The sequence below is a fragment of the Perognathus longimembris genome, chromosome 19 (genome assembly GCF_023159225.1).
Source record: "Perognathus longimembris pacificus isolate PPM17 chromosome 19, ASM2315922v1, whole genome shotgun sequence".
NCBI lineage: Eukaryota > Metazoa > Chordata > Mammalia > Rodentia > Heteromyidae > Perognathus > Perognathus longimembris.
In genome coordinates this window covers 26,576,544-26,590,561 of record NC_063179.1, presented here as the reverse complement: position 1 = coordinate 26,590,561, position 14,018 = coordinate 26,576,544, and the positions used below count along the sequence as shown (strand labels likewise).

Sequence of the window (14,018 nt, the reverse complement as noted above, 5' to 3'; positions counted from 1 at the left end):
ACTTGGAGGACTTAAGTCTTCAGTGAGGGTGAGGGTGTGGGTGGGGTGGGTTGGCGGAAAGTTGGGTGTGTTGGGGGGAGACTAGAGCTGGCTCAGAAGCTGGATATCACCTCTTTGTCAAGCTCTGTGCCAGCACACGCAGTAGCTACATTTTAATTTTAGTTTTTCCAGGGAGTCGGGAAGCCCCGTGGTGCGTGTGGGGCCGAATTGCTGAGCAGGAGCTGGACAGAGCCAGGTGGAGGACGTTGCCATTTACCTACTCCAACACCTGGGTCTGCTTCTTGGGCTAGAGGGACAAGCGAGATGTCTGGAAATCACCAGCACCCAGTTTTTCCCGGGCCAGGTGGGGCCCGCTGACTTCTGGACCTGCCAGGAAGGAGGTGGGAATGAAATTCCTCCGGGATTCCTAAGCAGTTCGATTCCCTCCTGGTCCGACTTTACCACAGGCCCAGTCTCCCCCGGCACCCTACCAGGATTGCTCTCCAGCCCACACCCCCAGCTCCATCTGCGGCAGGCGTGGGTGGGGCGAAGCAGCAAGACCCACCCTCGTGTGGCCCCGGCTTCTTGGGCCCAGTCCACTTCCCCGCCTTTGGACTGCAGGCTGCCAGGGACCTGCGTGCCCGGAGGGGCAGCACGGGAAAGGCCCCACTTTTTCTTGTCTTCTTTTTTTCTTTCCTCCATTGTATAACAGGTTTCCTGAGGGTGGCGCCCAAGGGAGACTGCAGCTCAGCGGAGGAACCTGGGCAGGGCGCTCTATGCCACTTGCCAATCGTCCCCAAGCACAGTGTCCATCGCCCTGGACCGGTACTGGACCATCACTCCCCACCTGCAGTACTTGCTGCGAGCCTGCTACCGCGCCTTGACGCTCATGATCGCGCTCACCTGGGCCCTGGTGGCGCTCATCGCCCCGCCCCACTGCTCTTCGGCTGGGGCAAGGTGTACGACTTGGGGCTCCAGCGGTGCCAGGTGAGCCAGGAACCCTTAGACGCCGTCTTCTCCACCTGTGGCAACCTTTACCTGCAGCTTGGCATCGTGTTGTTCGTCTACTGGAAGACCTCCAAGGCGGCCAAAGTTTGTTGTTTCGGTCGCCTCTGCAGACGGGCTGTGCTGCCATTGCCCGCCACCGTGCAGGTGAGGGTTCAGATGTGTTCCTGGGGGGATCTGGGGCGCTGGGGAACGGGGAGGTTTGGGAAAGGGAGAGGGGGCAGACGCTTGAGCGCAGGGTAGGACCAGTGGCCAATGCAGCTGGAGCACCAGAAGTATTTGCCAACTGCTCTTGCGAGGTACTCCTGGAGCCGCTTGTGAATGCGCATCTGGTGGGACCCCAAGAAGGTCGCCATCTGTGCTGCGTGCGCCATGGACTAAGTTTCACCACTCTCACCCGAGTACTGAACCCCAGTCGGTGTTGTTTGCAGGTGCAGCCTCCCTTCACAGGGGTGGGATCGCTGCATTCTCTTTGCCTTCCTTGCCTGTGGAAGTTGAGTTCAAATCAGGCTCGGAAACTCTAGCTTCTCGGGTCTGTCTTGACTTGCAGGACTGTGATTGGCTAGAATTAGACTTGGTCTAGAGGAGGAAATTCCTCTCACCTGTACTAGTTTGTTTCCATCGGACCCTATTCTATCCCCTGCAGTCTAGTGACGCCTCAGCAATCAACTACCTGCCTCTGTTGTGCCAAGTCGCAAGACCACCCCCAAGAAGACCACCGAGATTCAGACACTCCGAAATGCAAAAGCAAGGCAAGGCTTTATTTAACGAGCTGCCAACTCGGGCCTCGTCCTACCCACCGACACAGCGGAGGTTAGGAGGAAGCCCCAAGCTGTGATTACACAGGGCTTATAAAGGCAAAGAACAAGGTTACAACAATCAGCTGTGCAAGCAAGATTAGAACACAGGTACAAATCTGATTGGCTCAGGGTTCGATTCTAAAATGGGGTTCACGTGGTGGGGCCTGACTTCAAAGTCTGGCACCTCATTTCCCCCTTTTACTTTTTGGTACCTTGGGAGCCAATTATGGCTCCATTCTGTCCATTTCAATGGCTTGCATGTCTAGGGGATGATATAGAAGTAAGGCATGGGCCAGTAGTAACCAAAGGGCCTGTCACCATTTCTTGAAAGAATAGTCTGTGTACCTCTGTTTTGCATGCCTCTAGTTTATCCTGCCTCATCTTCCCAAAAACAAGTCTGGTCCCTTGATTTTAAAGGGGGGCTGATGGGCGAAGATCATCCATCTTCTGTAACTTCTTCAGGCTGACTCAGGGGCGTAGACCTTACCTAGCCAGGAACCTATAACCTTAGTCTCAGTCTTGAGGCGAAGGCAAAGCGGCTGAGTTGGGTGCTTGGAGACCTCCCATGTTCCATCACGGTAGTTGTCATCCAGGGCAAAGGGGTCAGCTGGCCTGGCGTGGAAGCAATGAACCCAAGTGGCGATGCCGTCTAGGGTCCCTTCCACCGTGGTTCTAAGGAGTTCAGTCTCCTGGGTAGGATTTCTTTCAGGATCTTCTTAGCCACTACATTCGCAGTCTCATGCTTTGTTGGATAGACTTCAACCCATCCTGAAAAGGTGTCTACAAAAACTAGCAAATATTTGTAATTTCTGTAAAATCTACTTCCCAATACACGCCTGGCCTATTCCCACAGAGGCGAGCTCCTTTAGTAATCTGTTGATTGGGGGCATTGGTAAGCTGACAGATCTTGCAATTTTTAACAATATACCTTTGCAGGCCTTTAACAGATCTCAATAAGGACACAATCTCAGGTCTACAAGCTTTCTTTACTAAACAGATGTATGAGCTTAAAGTTCTCACTGCCAGTCAGGACTTTGAGTAAATGCGGGGGTGAGATTTTAATCTATCCTCTCATTTGACAAACTTACCCTTACTAACCACTATCACAGATGACTGGCAAATTCCTGCCCAGTAGACAGACATGGGCATTGGAAAGGCATGCTTATGAACTATTCTTCTAGGACTTCCCGGCTTTAACTTTAGAAAGGCCAACAGTAGTGACTCTAGGATCTGACACCATCTCTGCCATCCAAGCAGTAGCTTACTGCCTCTGGATGATCCATCACTTTTGTCCCAGGAGGAGTGGCTTTCCACTGGACTTGGACTCGGGGCCTGAGTGCTGTCCCTCAGCTCTCCAGCTCAAGACTAGCACCGTACCACTTTTGAGCTCCACACCACTCCGTTTCCAGCACTCTGCTGGCTGATTAGAGACAAATCTCTCACAGGGACCTTTCTTTGCCCGTGCTGGCTTCAAACCGCAGATTCAGATCAATGAGTCTTATAAGGGGCCACTTTACTCCAATTATAAGCAACAAGGTGGTCCACACAGAAGTAGTTTTTAAGCATGCTCTCTTACCTGGAACTTATTAAGGGTCAGTATTAGATCTTGACAAACTTGTAGGAATCACCTGTGCTTCTGTGGGCCTGCTGGAAACTGTTACAAAAAACCTACAAAGAAGCTGGAATGGCAATTAAACATTTTGGTAGCCATAATTCTCCCTTTCTCACTTTGCAATAATTATTTAGGACAATTTTACTTCCAAACTTCTTATCTAGAAATGTATTCTTGATTTCCAAAGCCTTTCTAACACTAACACAACACTTTAGCTTTTATCTGCATCGGAAAAACTGAAGCTCACAGGCAATCTGAAACTACGTGCCGCCCGTTGCTTACGGGCTGCTTGTTTCAAAAGAGCCTTTTTTTATTTCTTCAGTCCCAGTTACTGCATGGCATGAAGACCTTTGAATTTAAACTTAGTTTTGGATCATACTGCAGTCTTGAACATGTTCACACTCACACATGCACACACACATACATTTTCAAAAGATCTTAAAGCGCGCTGAATAAGCATCGGCCGTACATTTTAAGACAAAAACCTTTAACAAATGATTTTAGCATTCTCCAGCCTCATTTTCCAGGGCTTGATAGTTTTAGTAAAACATTTTTAGTCTTAGTAAAACATTTTAGCGCACCAAACAATTTTCTGCTTAAGAAGGCTGGGTGGGGGTCCCCCCAGAGTTCTTTATGTGGACACTCACACTCTGATTGTGAACCATCGCCTGTACATCTTTCCAATGAGCTAAAGTCAAGTCCAGGGGAGTGGAAGGAACGTTCCCCATCATCCGTTTGTCAGGCACAGTGCAAGAAAGAAACACACAAAAATGAGCTATCTCCTTAACCTCCCTCCAGTGAGCTAGGATCAAGTCTAGGGGGCTAGATGGAGGTCCTCAAGATGAAAGCCGGAGTCTGGGATCTCGGGGTCTCTGGGGCTATCCCGGACGAAACCCCAAATGTTACTCAGCCGCTTCGCCTTCGCCTCAAGAAAAGAAGTGGAGGCCCTCCTGGTCAGTTCCGGCCAAAAACCAAACTGACTCGCGCCCTACAAGTATAAGCAAAAGCAAAACAGACAAACAGACAAATTACAGGACAAGACAAATGAACAGCGCTGTTTTCTTATCTTCGGCCCCTGCTGAGCTCCCTGTCACCATCTTCTGTAATTTCTTCAGGCTGACTCAGGGGTGTTGACCCAGAGACCCCGCGATCCCAGACTCCGAAGGTAAGAAAACAGCCCTGTTCATTTGTCTTGTCCTGTAATTTGTCTGTTTGTCTGCTTTAAAATTGTCCTAAATAATTATTGCAAAGTGAGAAAAGGAGAATTATGGCTACCAAAATGTTTAATTGGTTTCTTTTCTTTTCTTTTGTAGCCTTTTGGACTAAACATCTGATCAGAGCTATGGGTAATGTTCTATCTTGGGGACCTCCATCTAGCCCCCTAGATTTGACTCTAGCTCACTGGAAGGAGATCAAGGAGATAGCTCAGAACCGAGGTGTGGCCCTTAAGGAGGAAAAGTGGATTGCCCTGTGCAAATCAGAATGGCCCACCCTTGAGAGAGCTAATTGGCCACCTGAGGGTGTGGAGCTCAAAAGTGGTAGGGTGCTAGTCTTGAGCTGGAGAGCTGAGGGACAGCACTCAGGCCCTGAGTCCAAGTCGAAAGTCACTCCTCCTGGGACAAAAGTGATGGAGCATCCAGAGGCAGTAAGCCACTGCTTGGATGGCAGAGATGGTGTCAGATCCTAGAGTCACTACTGTTGGCCTTTCAAAAGTTAAAGCCGGGAAGTCCTAGAAGAATAGTTCATAAGCATGCCTTTCCAATGCCCATGTCTGTCTACTGGGCAGGAATTTACCAGTCATCTGTGATAGTGGTTAGTAAGGGTAAGTTTGTCAAATGAGAGGATAGATTAAAATCTCAACCCCCCGCATTTACTCAAAGCCCTGACTGGCAGTGAGAATTTTAAGCTCATACATCTGTTTAGTAAAGAAAGCTTGTAGACCTGAGATTGTGTCCTTATTGAGATCTGTTAAAGGCCTGTCAGCTTGCCAATGCCCCCAATCAACAGATTACTAAAGGAGCTCGCCTCTGTGGGAATAGGCCAGGTGTGTATTGGGAAGTAGATTTCACAGAAATTACAAATATTTGCTAGTTTTTGTAGACACCTTTTCAGGATGGGTTGAAGCCTATCCAACAAAGCATGAGACTGCGAATGTAGTGGCTAAGAAGATCCTGGAAGAAATCCTACCCAGGTATGGCTTCCCATCCACCATTGGGTTAGACAATGGACAGGCTTTTGTCTCAAAAGTAAGTCAGGGAATAGCTGCAGCACTGGGGACGGATTGGAAATTGCATTGTGCTTATAGACCCCAGAGTGCAGGACAGGTAGAGAAAATGAATTGGACTCTAAAGGATATGATTCTGCTTCTGTCCCTACCCCCCATTTATTCAGACCAGGGGACTGAAATCCTAAGAACCACGGTGGAAGGAACCCTAGACGGCATCGCCACTTGGGTTCATTGCTTCCACGCCAGGCCAGCTGACCCCTTTGCCCTGGATGACAACTACCGTGGTGGAACATGGGAGGTCTCCAAGCACCCAACTCAGCCGCTTCGCCTTCGCCTCAAGAAAAGAAAGTTAGACTGAATATTGTTATAATTTTCTTTTTGCCTTCTTTCCTTACTACCCTGGCTAGTGTTAATGTTATTTTGGCAGCTCACTCCAAAGTGAGGTGAATCCTGCTGTCCCTTGGTAAAGTAGACTAAGGTTATAGGTTCCTGGCTAGGTAAGGTCAACGCCCCTGAGTCAGCCTGAAGAAATTACAGAAGATGGATGATCTTCACCCATCAGCCCCCCTTTAAAACCGAGGGACCAGAGTTATTTTCAGATATTACTTTTGGCCCTACTGGCCCATGCCTTACCTCTATATCATCCCCTAGACATGCAAGCCATTGAAATGGACAGAATGGAGCCATGATTGGCTCCCAAGGTACCAAAAAGAAAAAGGGGGAAATGAGGTGCCAGACTTTGAAGTCAGGCCCCACCACGTGAACCCCATTTTAGAATCGAACCCTGAGCCAATCAGATTTGTACCTGTGTTCTAATCTTGCTTGCACAGCTGATTGTTGTAACCTTGTTCTTTGCCTTTATGAGCCCTGTGTAATCATAGCTCGAGGCTCCCTCCTAACCTCCTCTGTGTCGGTGGGTAGGACGAGGCCCGAGTTGGCAGCTCGTTAAATAAAGCCTTGCCTTGCTTTTGCATTTCGGAGTGTCTGAATCTCGGTGGTCTTCTTGGGGGTGGTCTTGCGTCTTGGCACAACAAGGAGCCAGAAAAAGGAGGAAAAACATAAAGTAGGATCAAGAGTGTTGTCAACCTTAGAGATGGCTGAGGACAGTGACTGAGGGAGTCGGGGTTCAGATCCCCTCCCTGAGCCCAGGATAACATTAAAAGTGGAGGGGAATCCAGTCATGTTCATGGTAGATACGGGAGCAGAAAATTCAGTATTACTAGCCCCGAGAGGGCCGATGTCCACTAAAACAACATGGGTCCAAGGTGCGACGGGCACTAAACCCTATACATGGACTACTCAAAGAACAGTGGACATGGGAGTGGGCCAGGTAACCCACTCCCACTCCGAAGGTAAGAAAACAGCGCCTTGGGGGTTGGGCCACTCCTTGATCTCCTTCCAGTGAGCTAGAGTCAAATCTAGGGGGCTAGATGGAGGTCCCCAAGATAGAACATTACCCATAGCTCTGATCAGATGTTTAGTCCAAAAGGCTACAAAAGAAAAGAAACCAAAACAATTAATACAGAAGGAAAAAAACATAGGCAAGATCAAGAACAAGAAAAAATCCTAAACGAGACTCACCAGCCCACTTGGGATGATTGTAGCCAGCTTTTACAGGTACTTTTCACCAATGAAGAGAGAGGTCGTATTCAAGAAGCGGCCCGGAGACTTATCCCTGGCCCCAACGGAGCACCCATCACGGATCCTGCCTTGATTGCTACCTATTTTCCCCAGACCCGACCAGCATGGGACTACAATACGGCTGAAGGTAGGGAGCGACTCCTTGTCTATCACCAGGCTCTGCTGGCAGGTCTCAAGGCGGCGGCTCGCCGACCTACCAATATGGCCAAAGTTTATGATATCAGACAGTGAGAAAGTGAAAGTCCGGCAGCATACCTTGAGCGGCTCATGGAAGCCTTTAGTCAATACACCCCATATGATCTTGAGACCCAGGAATCTGCTCAGATGATTATGTTTGCCTACGTAAATCAAGCCGCACCGGACATAAAGCGGAAATTGCAGGCTCTAGACAGGCTTGGGGAAAAATCTATTAGGGATTTAGTAGCAGTGGCGGAAAAGGTTTATAATAAGAGAGAAACAGGAGAACGAAGACAGGAAAGGAGTCTGGCTAGGATTTTGGAACAACAACAGAAGGAACTTAGGGAAATCCTAACCTCTATGCAGGCAGGAAACTTTAGACAGTCCTCCTCTCCAAGTAAGGAGCAAAAGCCCAAACCCCAACCAAGGATGGGGAAGAATCAATGTGCTTATTGCAAGAAGGAGGGGCATTGGATCAGAAACTGCCCAGAGCTAGCCCAGAAAAAGGAGGAAAAACATAAAGTAGGATCAAGAGTGTTGTCAACCTTAGAGATGGCTGAGGACAGTGACTGAGGGAGTCGGGGTTCAGATCCCCTCCCTGAGCCCAGGATAACATTAAAAGTGGAGGGGAATCCAGTCATGTTCATGGTAGATACGGGAGCAGAAAATTCAGTATTACTAGCCCCGAGAGGGCCGATGTTCACTAAAACAACATGGGTCCAAGGTGCGACGGGCACTAAACCCTATACATGGACTACTCAAAGAACAGTGGACTTGGGAGCGGGCCAGGTAACCCACTCGTTTTTAGTCATCCCTGACTGCCCCTATCCATTGCTTGGACGTGATCTCTTAACAAAAATGAAAGCTCAGATACAGTTCACAGACAGTGGGATTTCTGTGACGAACTCAAGAGAAAAACCTGTTAGTATACTAATAACTAGCAAGTTAGAAGAAGAGTATAGGCCATACCAGCATCTCAAGCCCGAGTCTCCGGAAAATGAGTGGCTACGGGCGTTTCCCCAAGCATGGGCAGAAACTGGGGGAATGGGACTGGCAAAACATCGTCCTCCAATTTTTGTGGAACTTAAAGCCGGAGCTGACCCAGTAAGAGTTTGCCAGTACCATATGTCACTAGAAGCAAAGAAATGGATCACTCCTCACATCAGAAAATTGTTAGATTTAGGAGTTCTGAAGCCCACCCAGTCAGCCTGGAATACTCCATTGTTGCCTATAAAAAAGTCTAATTCCAATGATTATAGACCAGTGCAAGACTTGAGAGAAGTTAACAAGAGAGTAATGGACATTCATCCAACAGTCCCAAACCCATATACCCTGCTGAGCTCCCTGTCACCGAGCCATGTGTGGTATACTGTGTTGGATCTAAAGGATGCTTTCTTTAGCCTGCCCTTAGCCTCACAGAGCCAAAGCTACTTTGCATTTACTTGGCATGATCCTGAAATCGGGATAAGCGGTCAATTGACCTGGACAAAACAGCGCTTTCTTGATCCTGCCTATGTTTTTTTCCTTCTGTATTAATTTGAGATAGCTCAGAACCGAGGTTTGGCCCTTAAGGAGGAATTAAGGAGAAAAAGGGGGAAATGAGGTGCCAGACTTTGAACGTTCATACTGCACCACTGAATGCCAAGCGTGTTTTAATTCTCTGTTTTTGGACCTCTCTATATAATTTTTTCTGCCTAAAACTAGTTTTTATGTGGCCAATTTCTCTTAACACTTTCCCTGTTGCTATATATGCTCTTCATAGTTGCACTTTTTATTTATGCTGCTTGATTTATCACTTGTATACTCTGGGCGACTGAAACTGAGACAATTTTCTCATCTTCGAAAATGGAGGTAACTGCAGGGCACTGATGGAATTTGAGTGCTATCTGCCTGGGCAGGAAAGTCTATGACACTCTTATTTCCAGTCTCTCTCTCTCTCTCTCTCTCCACACACACACACACACACACACACACACACACACACACACACACAGCCAGAAATAGAGCTGTGATTCAAGTAGCTTTGAGCAAAAAAGTAAAAAGTTCTGGGACAGCACCCAGGCCCTGAGTTCAAGACCCAGGACTGGTACAAAAAAAAAGTTTGAAACTTTTTTTTGGTAGAGGGAGTTGGTAGAGAGGGAGGATACTGTCACCTAAGTTTTTTCTCCCTTTGCTGAAGGGTCTATAAAATACCTAGTGGGCCAACGCAGTCATAATATTCAATGTGCACATGTGAAAGTGGAACTGGGTATCTCAAGGAGATGGGTGGGGTTGAGAGACATGAAGGAGAACGATGGAAGAGGCGACTCTGATCAGAATGCGTGTACTCAAGCACAGATACTTTGAATTGAACCTCCTATGTACAACTACTTAATGATACTTTAAAAATAAAAACAAAAGCAGTTCTTGAAAAGGAAATAAATCTACCACTCCTGGGCTGGGAGTGTAGCTCAGTGGTAGAGTGCTTCATCCTCAGATTCTAGCATGCTGGAGGCCCTGAGTTCATATCGTCTTCAGGGAGAAATCACACCCACACCCCCAAGTCTCCCACTTGAACTTGGAGGACTTAAGTCTTCAGTGAGGGTGAGGGTGTGGGTGGGGTGGGTTGGCGGAAGGTTGGGTGTGTTGGGGGGAGACTAGAGCTGGCTCAGAAGCTGGATATCACCTCTTTGTCAAGCTCTGTGCCAGCACACGCAGTAGCTACATTTTAATTTTAGTTTTTCCAGGGAGTCGGGAAGCCCCGTGGTGCGTGTGGGGCCGAATTGCTGAGCAGGAGCTGGACAGAGCCAGGTGGAGGACGTTGCCATTTACCTACTCCAACACCTGGGTCTGCTTCTTGGGCTAGAGGGACAAGCGAGATGTCTGGAAATCACCAGCACCCAGTTTTTCCCGGGCCAGGTGGGGCCCACTGACTTCTGGACCTGCCAGGAAGGAGGTGGGAATGAAATTCCTCCGGGATTCCTAAGCAGTTCGATTCCCTCCTGGTCCGACTTTACCACAGGCCCAGTCGCCCCCGGCACCCTCCCATGAGTCCTCTCCAGCCCACCCCCCCAGCTCCATCTGCTGCGGGTGTGGGTGAGGCGACGCAGCAAGAACCACCCTCGTGTGGCCCCGGCTACTTGGGCCCGGTCCACTTCCCTGCCCTTGGACTGCAGGCTGCGAGGCGACCTGCGTGAACGGCGGGGCAGCACGGGAAAGGCCCCACTTTTTCTTGTCTTCTTTTTTTCTTTCCTCCATTGTGTAACAGGTTTCCTGAGGGGGGCGCCCAAGGGAGACTGCAGCTCAGCGGAGGAACCTGGGCAGGGCGCCCTATGCCACTTGCCAATCTTCCCCAAGCACAGTGTCCCCTCCTACTTGCTCACCTGCGGGGTGCAGGGCCTGAGCCTGTGTGCCCTGGAAGCCGCAAACCTCTTGCTGGCCACTGCAGTTCTCCTGGGACCTGAGACCTACAATGGTAACACGGGGCCCGGCGGGGTCGTGGGGTGGAGCCTGGGTGAAGCTGTCCTCCCTGGCTGGGAGCCCCCATTCTCTGTCTTCACCATGCTGGTGTTAACGCTGCTGGCACTGCTGATCGCTGCCACTTTTTTGTGTAATCTGCTGGTACTGGTCACCATCCTGCGTGTCTGCACCTTCCATCGCGTGCCGCACAACCTCCTGGCCTGGACGGCCATCTCGGAGGCGCTACTGGAAGCCATGGTGATGCCACTGAGTCTGGTGAGCGATCTGTCGGCGGGGAGGCGGTGGCCTCTGGGCCGAAACCTGTGTCACATGTGGATCTCTCTCGACATGCTGTGCTGCACCGCCAGCATCTGGAAGGTGGTGGCCAACCCCGTAGACCGGTACTGGACCATCACGCCCCACCTGCAGTTCTCGCTCTGAGCCTGCTGCCACGCCTTGGTGCTCATCATCGCGCTCACCTGGGCCCTGGTGGCGCTCATCGCCCCGCCCCACTGCTCTTCGGCTGGGGCGAGGTGTATGAAGCGGGGCGCCAGCGGTGCCAGGTGAGCCAGGAACCCTCAGACGCCGTCTTCTCCACCGGTGGCGCCCTTTACCTGCCGCTTGGCATCGTGTTGTTCGTCTACTGGAAGAACTCCAAGGCAGTCAAATTTTGTTTCGGTCGCCTCTGCAGACGGGCTGTGCTGCCATTGCCCGCCACCATGCAGGTGAGGGTTCAGATGTGTTCCTGGGGGAATCTGGGGCGCTGGGGAAAGGGGAGGTTTGGGAAAGGGAGAGGGGGTAGGCGCTTGTGCGCAGGCTAGGGCCAGTGGCCAATGCAGCTGGAGCAACAGAAGAATTTGCCAACTGCTCTTGCGAGGTGCTCCTGGAGCCGCTTGTGAATGCGCGTCTGGTGTGACCCCAAGAAGGTCGCCATCCGCGTGTTGTGCACCATGGACTAAGTTTCACCACTCTCACGCGAGTACTGAACACCAGTTGGTGTTGTTTGCAGGTGCAGCCTCCCTTCACAGGGGTGGGATCGCTGCATTCTCTGTGCCTTCCTTGCCTGTGGAAGTTGTGTTCAAATCAGGCTCGGAAACACTAGCTTCTCGGGTCTGTCTTGACTTGCAAGACTGTGATTGGCTAGAATTAGACTTGGTGTAGAGGAGGAAATTCCTCTCACCTGTACTAGTTTGTTTCCATCGGACCCTATTCTATCCCCTGCAGTCTAGTGACACCTCAGCAATCAACTACCTGCCTCTTCCCTGGTCAAAGGGAAAAGTGAAGATTAAAAAACAAAAACAAAAAAACAAAAACAAATAAACAACAAAAAAAAAACAAGTGTCACTGGGTGCGGGCGGCTTACTCCTGTAATCCTACTAGTCGAGAGGCTGAGATCTGAGGACCGTGGTTCAAAGGCAGCCAGAAAGCCAGCCCAGCAGGAAAGTCCACAAGACTCTTATGTCCATTTAGCTATAAAAAAGTCAGAATGGAGCTGTGGTTCAAGCGGTAGAGTGCTGGTCTCAAGCACATGTCTCACGACAGTGCCCAGGTCCTGAGTTCAACCCCTCTCCCCTATCCATGTGCCACTTTCCCTTGGTTATCTCAATGATAAGGATATCCTCTAGTTGTTTTGGGAGGAAGCAAAAGAATGGATTGCAATCCCAGCTTGGGACATCTGTTGCTTACTTTATCTGTGCTTTATTTCTTATTTAAACAACTGTTTTCCTACTTCATACAGCCCTTGGTGAAGATTCAAGGAGGTTAGGAATGTAAGACATGCTAAGTGAATACACTGGCTAGAGAAAAATGAACAGGGTATTGACTGGCAGTATACAGGGAATGTAAGATTCCATTGGATGTGTAATGAATTGAGGAGCTGCATTTTAAGATCTCTGATGTTCTATGTGGAGCTTTTGATCTTTTGGCCAGTATCTAAGATATGCTCAGCTACCACCTTACCCTGGAGATCCAAACTTTGCTCAGGTATTCCAGGCAGTAACCTCCCAGTCTGGAGTACAAAAGGGTTTATTTCATACACCCTATTTTATTTTACTTGCCAGTCCTGGGGCTTGGACTCAGGGCCGGAGAACTGTCCTTGGCTTCTTTTTGCCCAAGGCTAGCACCCTACCATTTGAGCCACAGTGCCACTTCTGGCTTTTTCTATATATGTGGTGCTGAGGAATCGAACCCATTAGGCCACATTCCAAACTCCCATACATCTATTTAAAAATAACAATACATGGACTGGGCAAGGAGTGCAGAAGAGCGGAAGAGACAGGGAAAAGTCTAGTTGCTGTTAGTTTTTATTTCAGAAAATTAACCCAGACACATTGGCTACCACACAAGCACATGCACTTGAAAAAGCAAGCTCTTTTTTTTTAATTAAAAGGTAGCGGAATTTTTAACATAAAATAGGAATGTCAGAACTATAATTAGAAAGTGATGGTAAGGAGAGCTTTATTTAAAATTAATGATGTTCTTTAAAAAGTCCCTCAGAAATGCCTGGGGTGATTATAGCTTTTCCATCTGGTTACCAAGGTAAGGCTGACATTTAATAACTACATCAAACCAGCAGGCACCCATAGAAATCAGAGGGAAGTGGATACCAGAAAGGTTTGCCAAGCTGATTTTCCTGGTCATTTAGGGAAGATTCAATCCAGGAACTGAATGAGGAAGGTGATGTAAAGAAGAGATGAATGGGTGGAATGATAGCAGTCATGAGTGATTCATGATTGGAAGGAAGGGCTTTAGGGGCCAGGGCAAAGAGGGCATTTAGCCACTCCTGGCATGGTACCCGGGGCAAGCTCTTCTCACTCTGGGCCGTAACTTTTTACCTATCCTGGGGTTTGAACTCAGGGCTTCCAACTCACTTAGCTGCTTGCTCACTGGCGGTGCTCTACCACATCATCTGTACATCCAGCTTGGCATTTTTGCTAGTTAGAGGTGGATTTTGGAGGACTTTTCTGCCTGGGCTGTTTTCAGACCTCTATCCTCCAGAGCTCAGCCTCTTGAATAACTAGGATTACAGCTGTAAGCCACTAATGCCTGGTGGCCTCAACTTCTGTAATACACAGAATTGGTGTGCAATGTCTAAGAACCATGGGAAGCTGAGACTGTCAATGAAATAGAGCATCTCATT

General features: G+C 49.1%; 1 protein-coding gene and 1 pseudogene across 1 annotated transcript in view; both read left to right on the top strand.

Moving 5' to 3' along the window:
- Positions 1-1,567, top strand: part of LOC125367572 (5-hydroxytryptamine receptor 5B-like) — a 74,196-nt gene extending 72,629 nt beyond the window's left edge. The window contains 3 exon segments of the mRNA XM_048368250.1: positions 846-905; positions 908-1,131; positions 1,535-1,567. Of these exon segments, the coding sequence (XP_048224207.1) occupies positions 846-905; positions 908-1,131; positions 1,535-1,567 (317 nt within the window).
- An 8,154-nt stretch (positions 1,568-9,721) lies between these two features.
- Positions 9,722-12,330, top strand: LOC125367571 (annotated as a pseudogene).
- Positions 12,331-14,018: the final 1,688 nt, after the last annotated feature.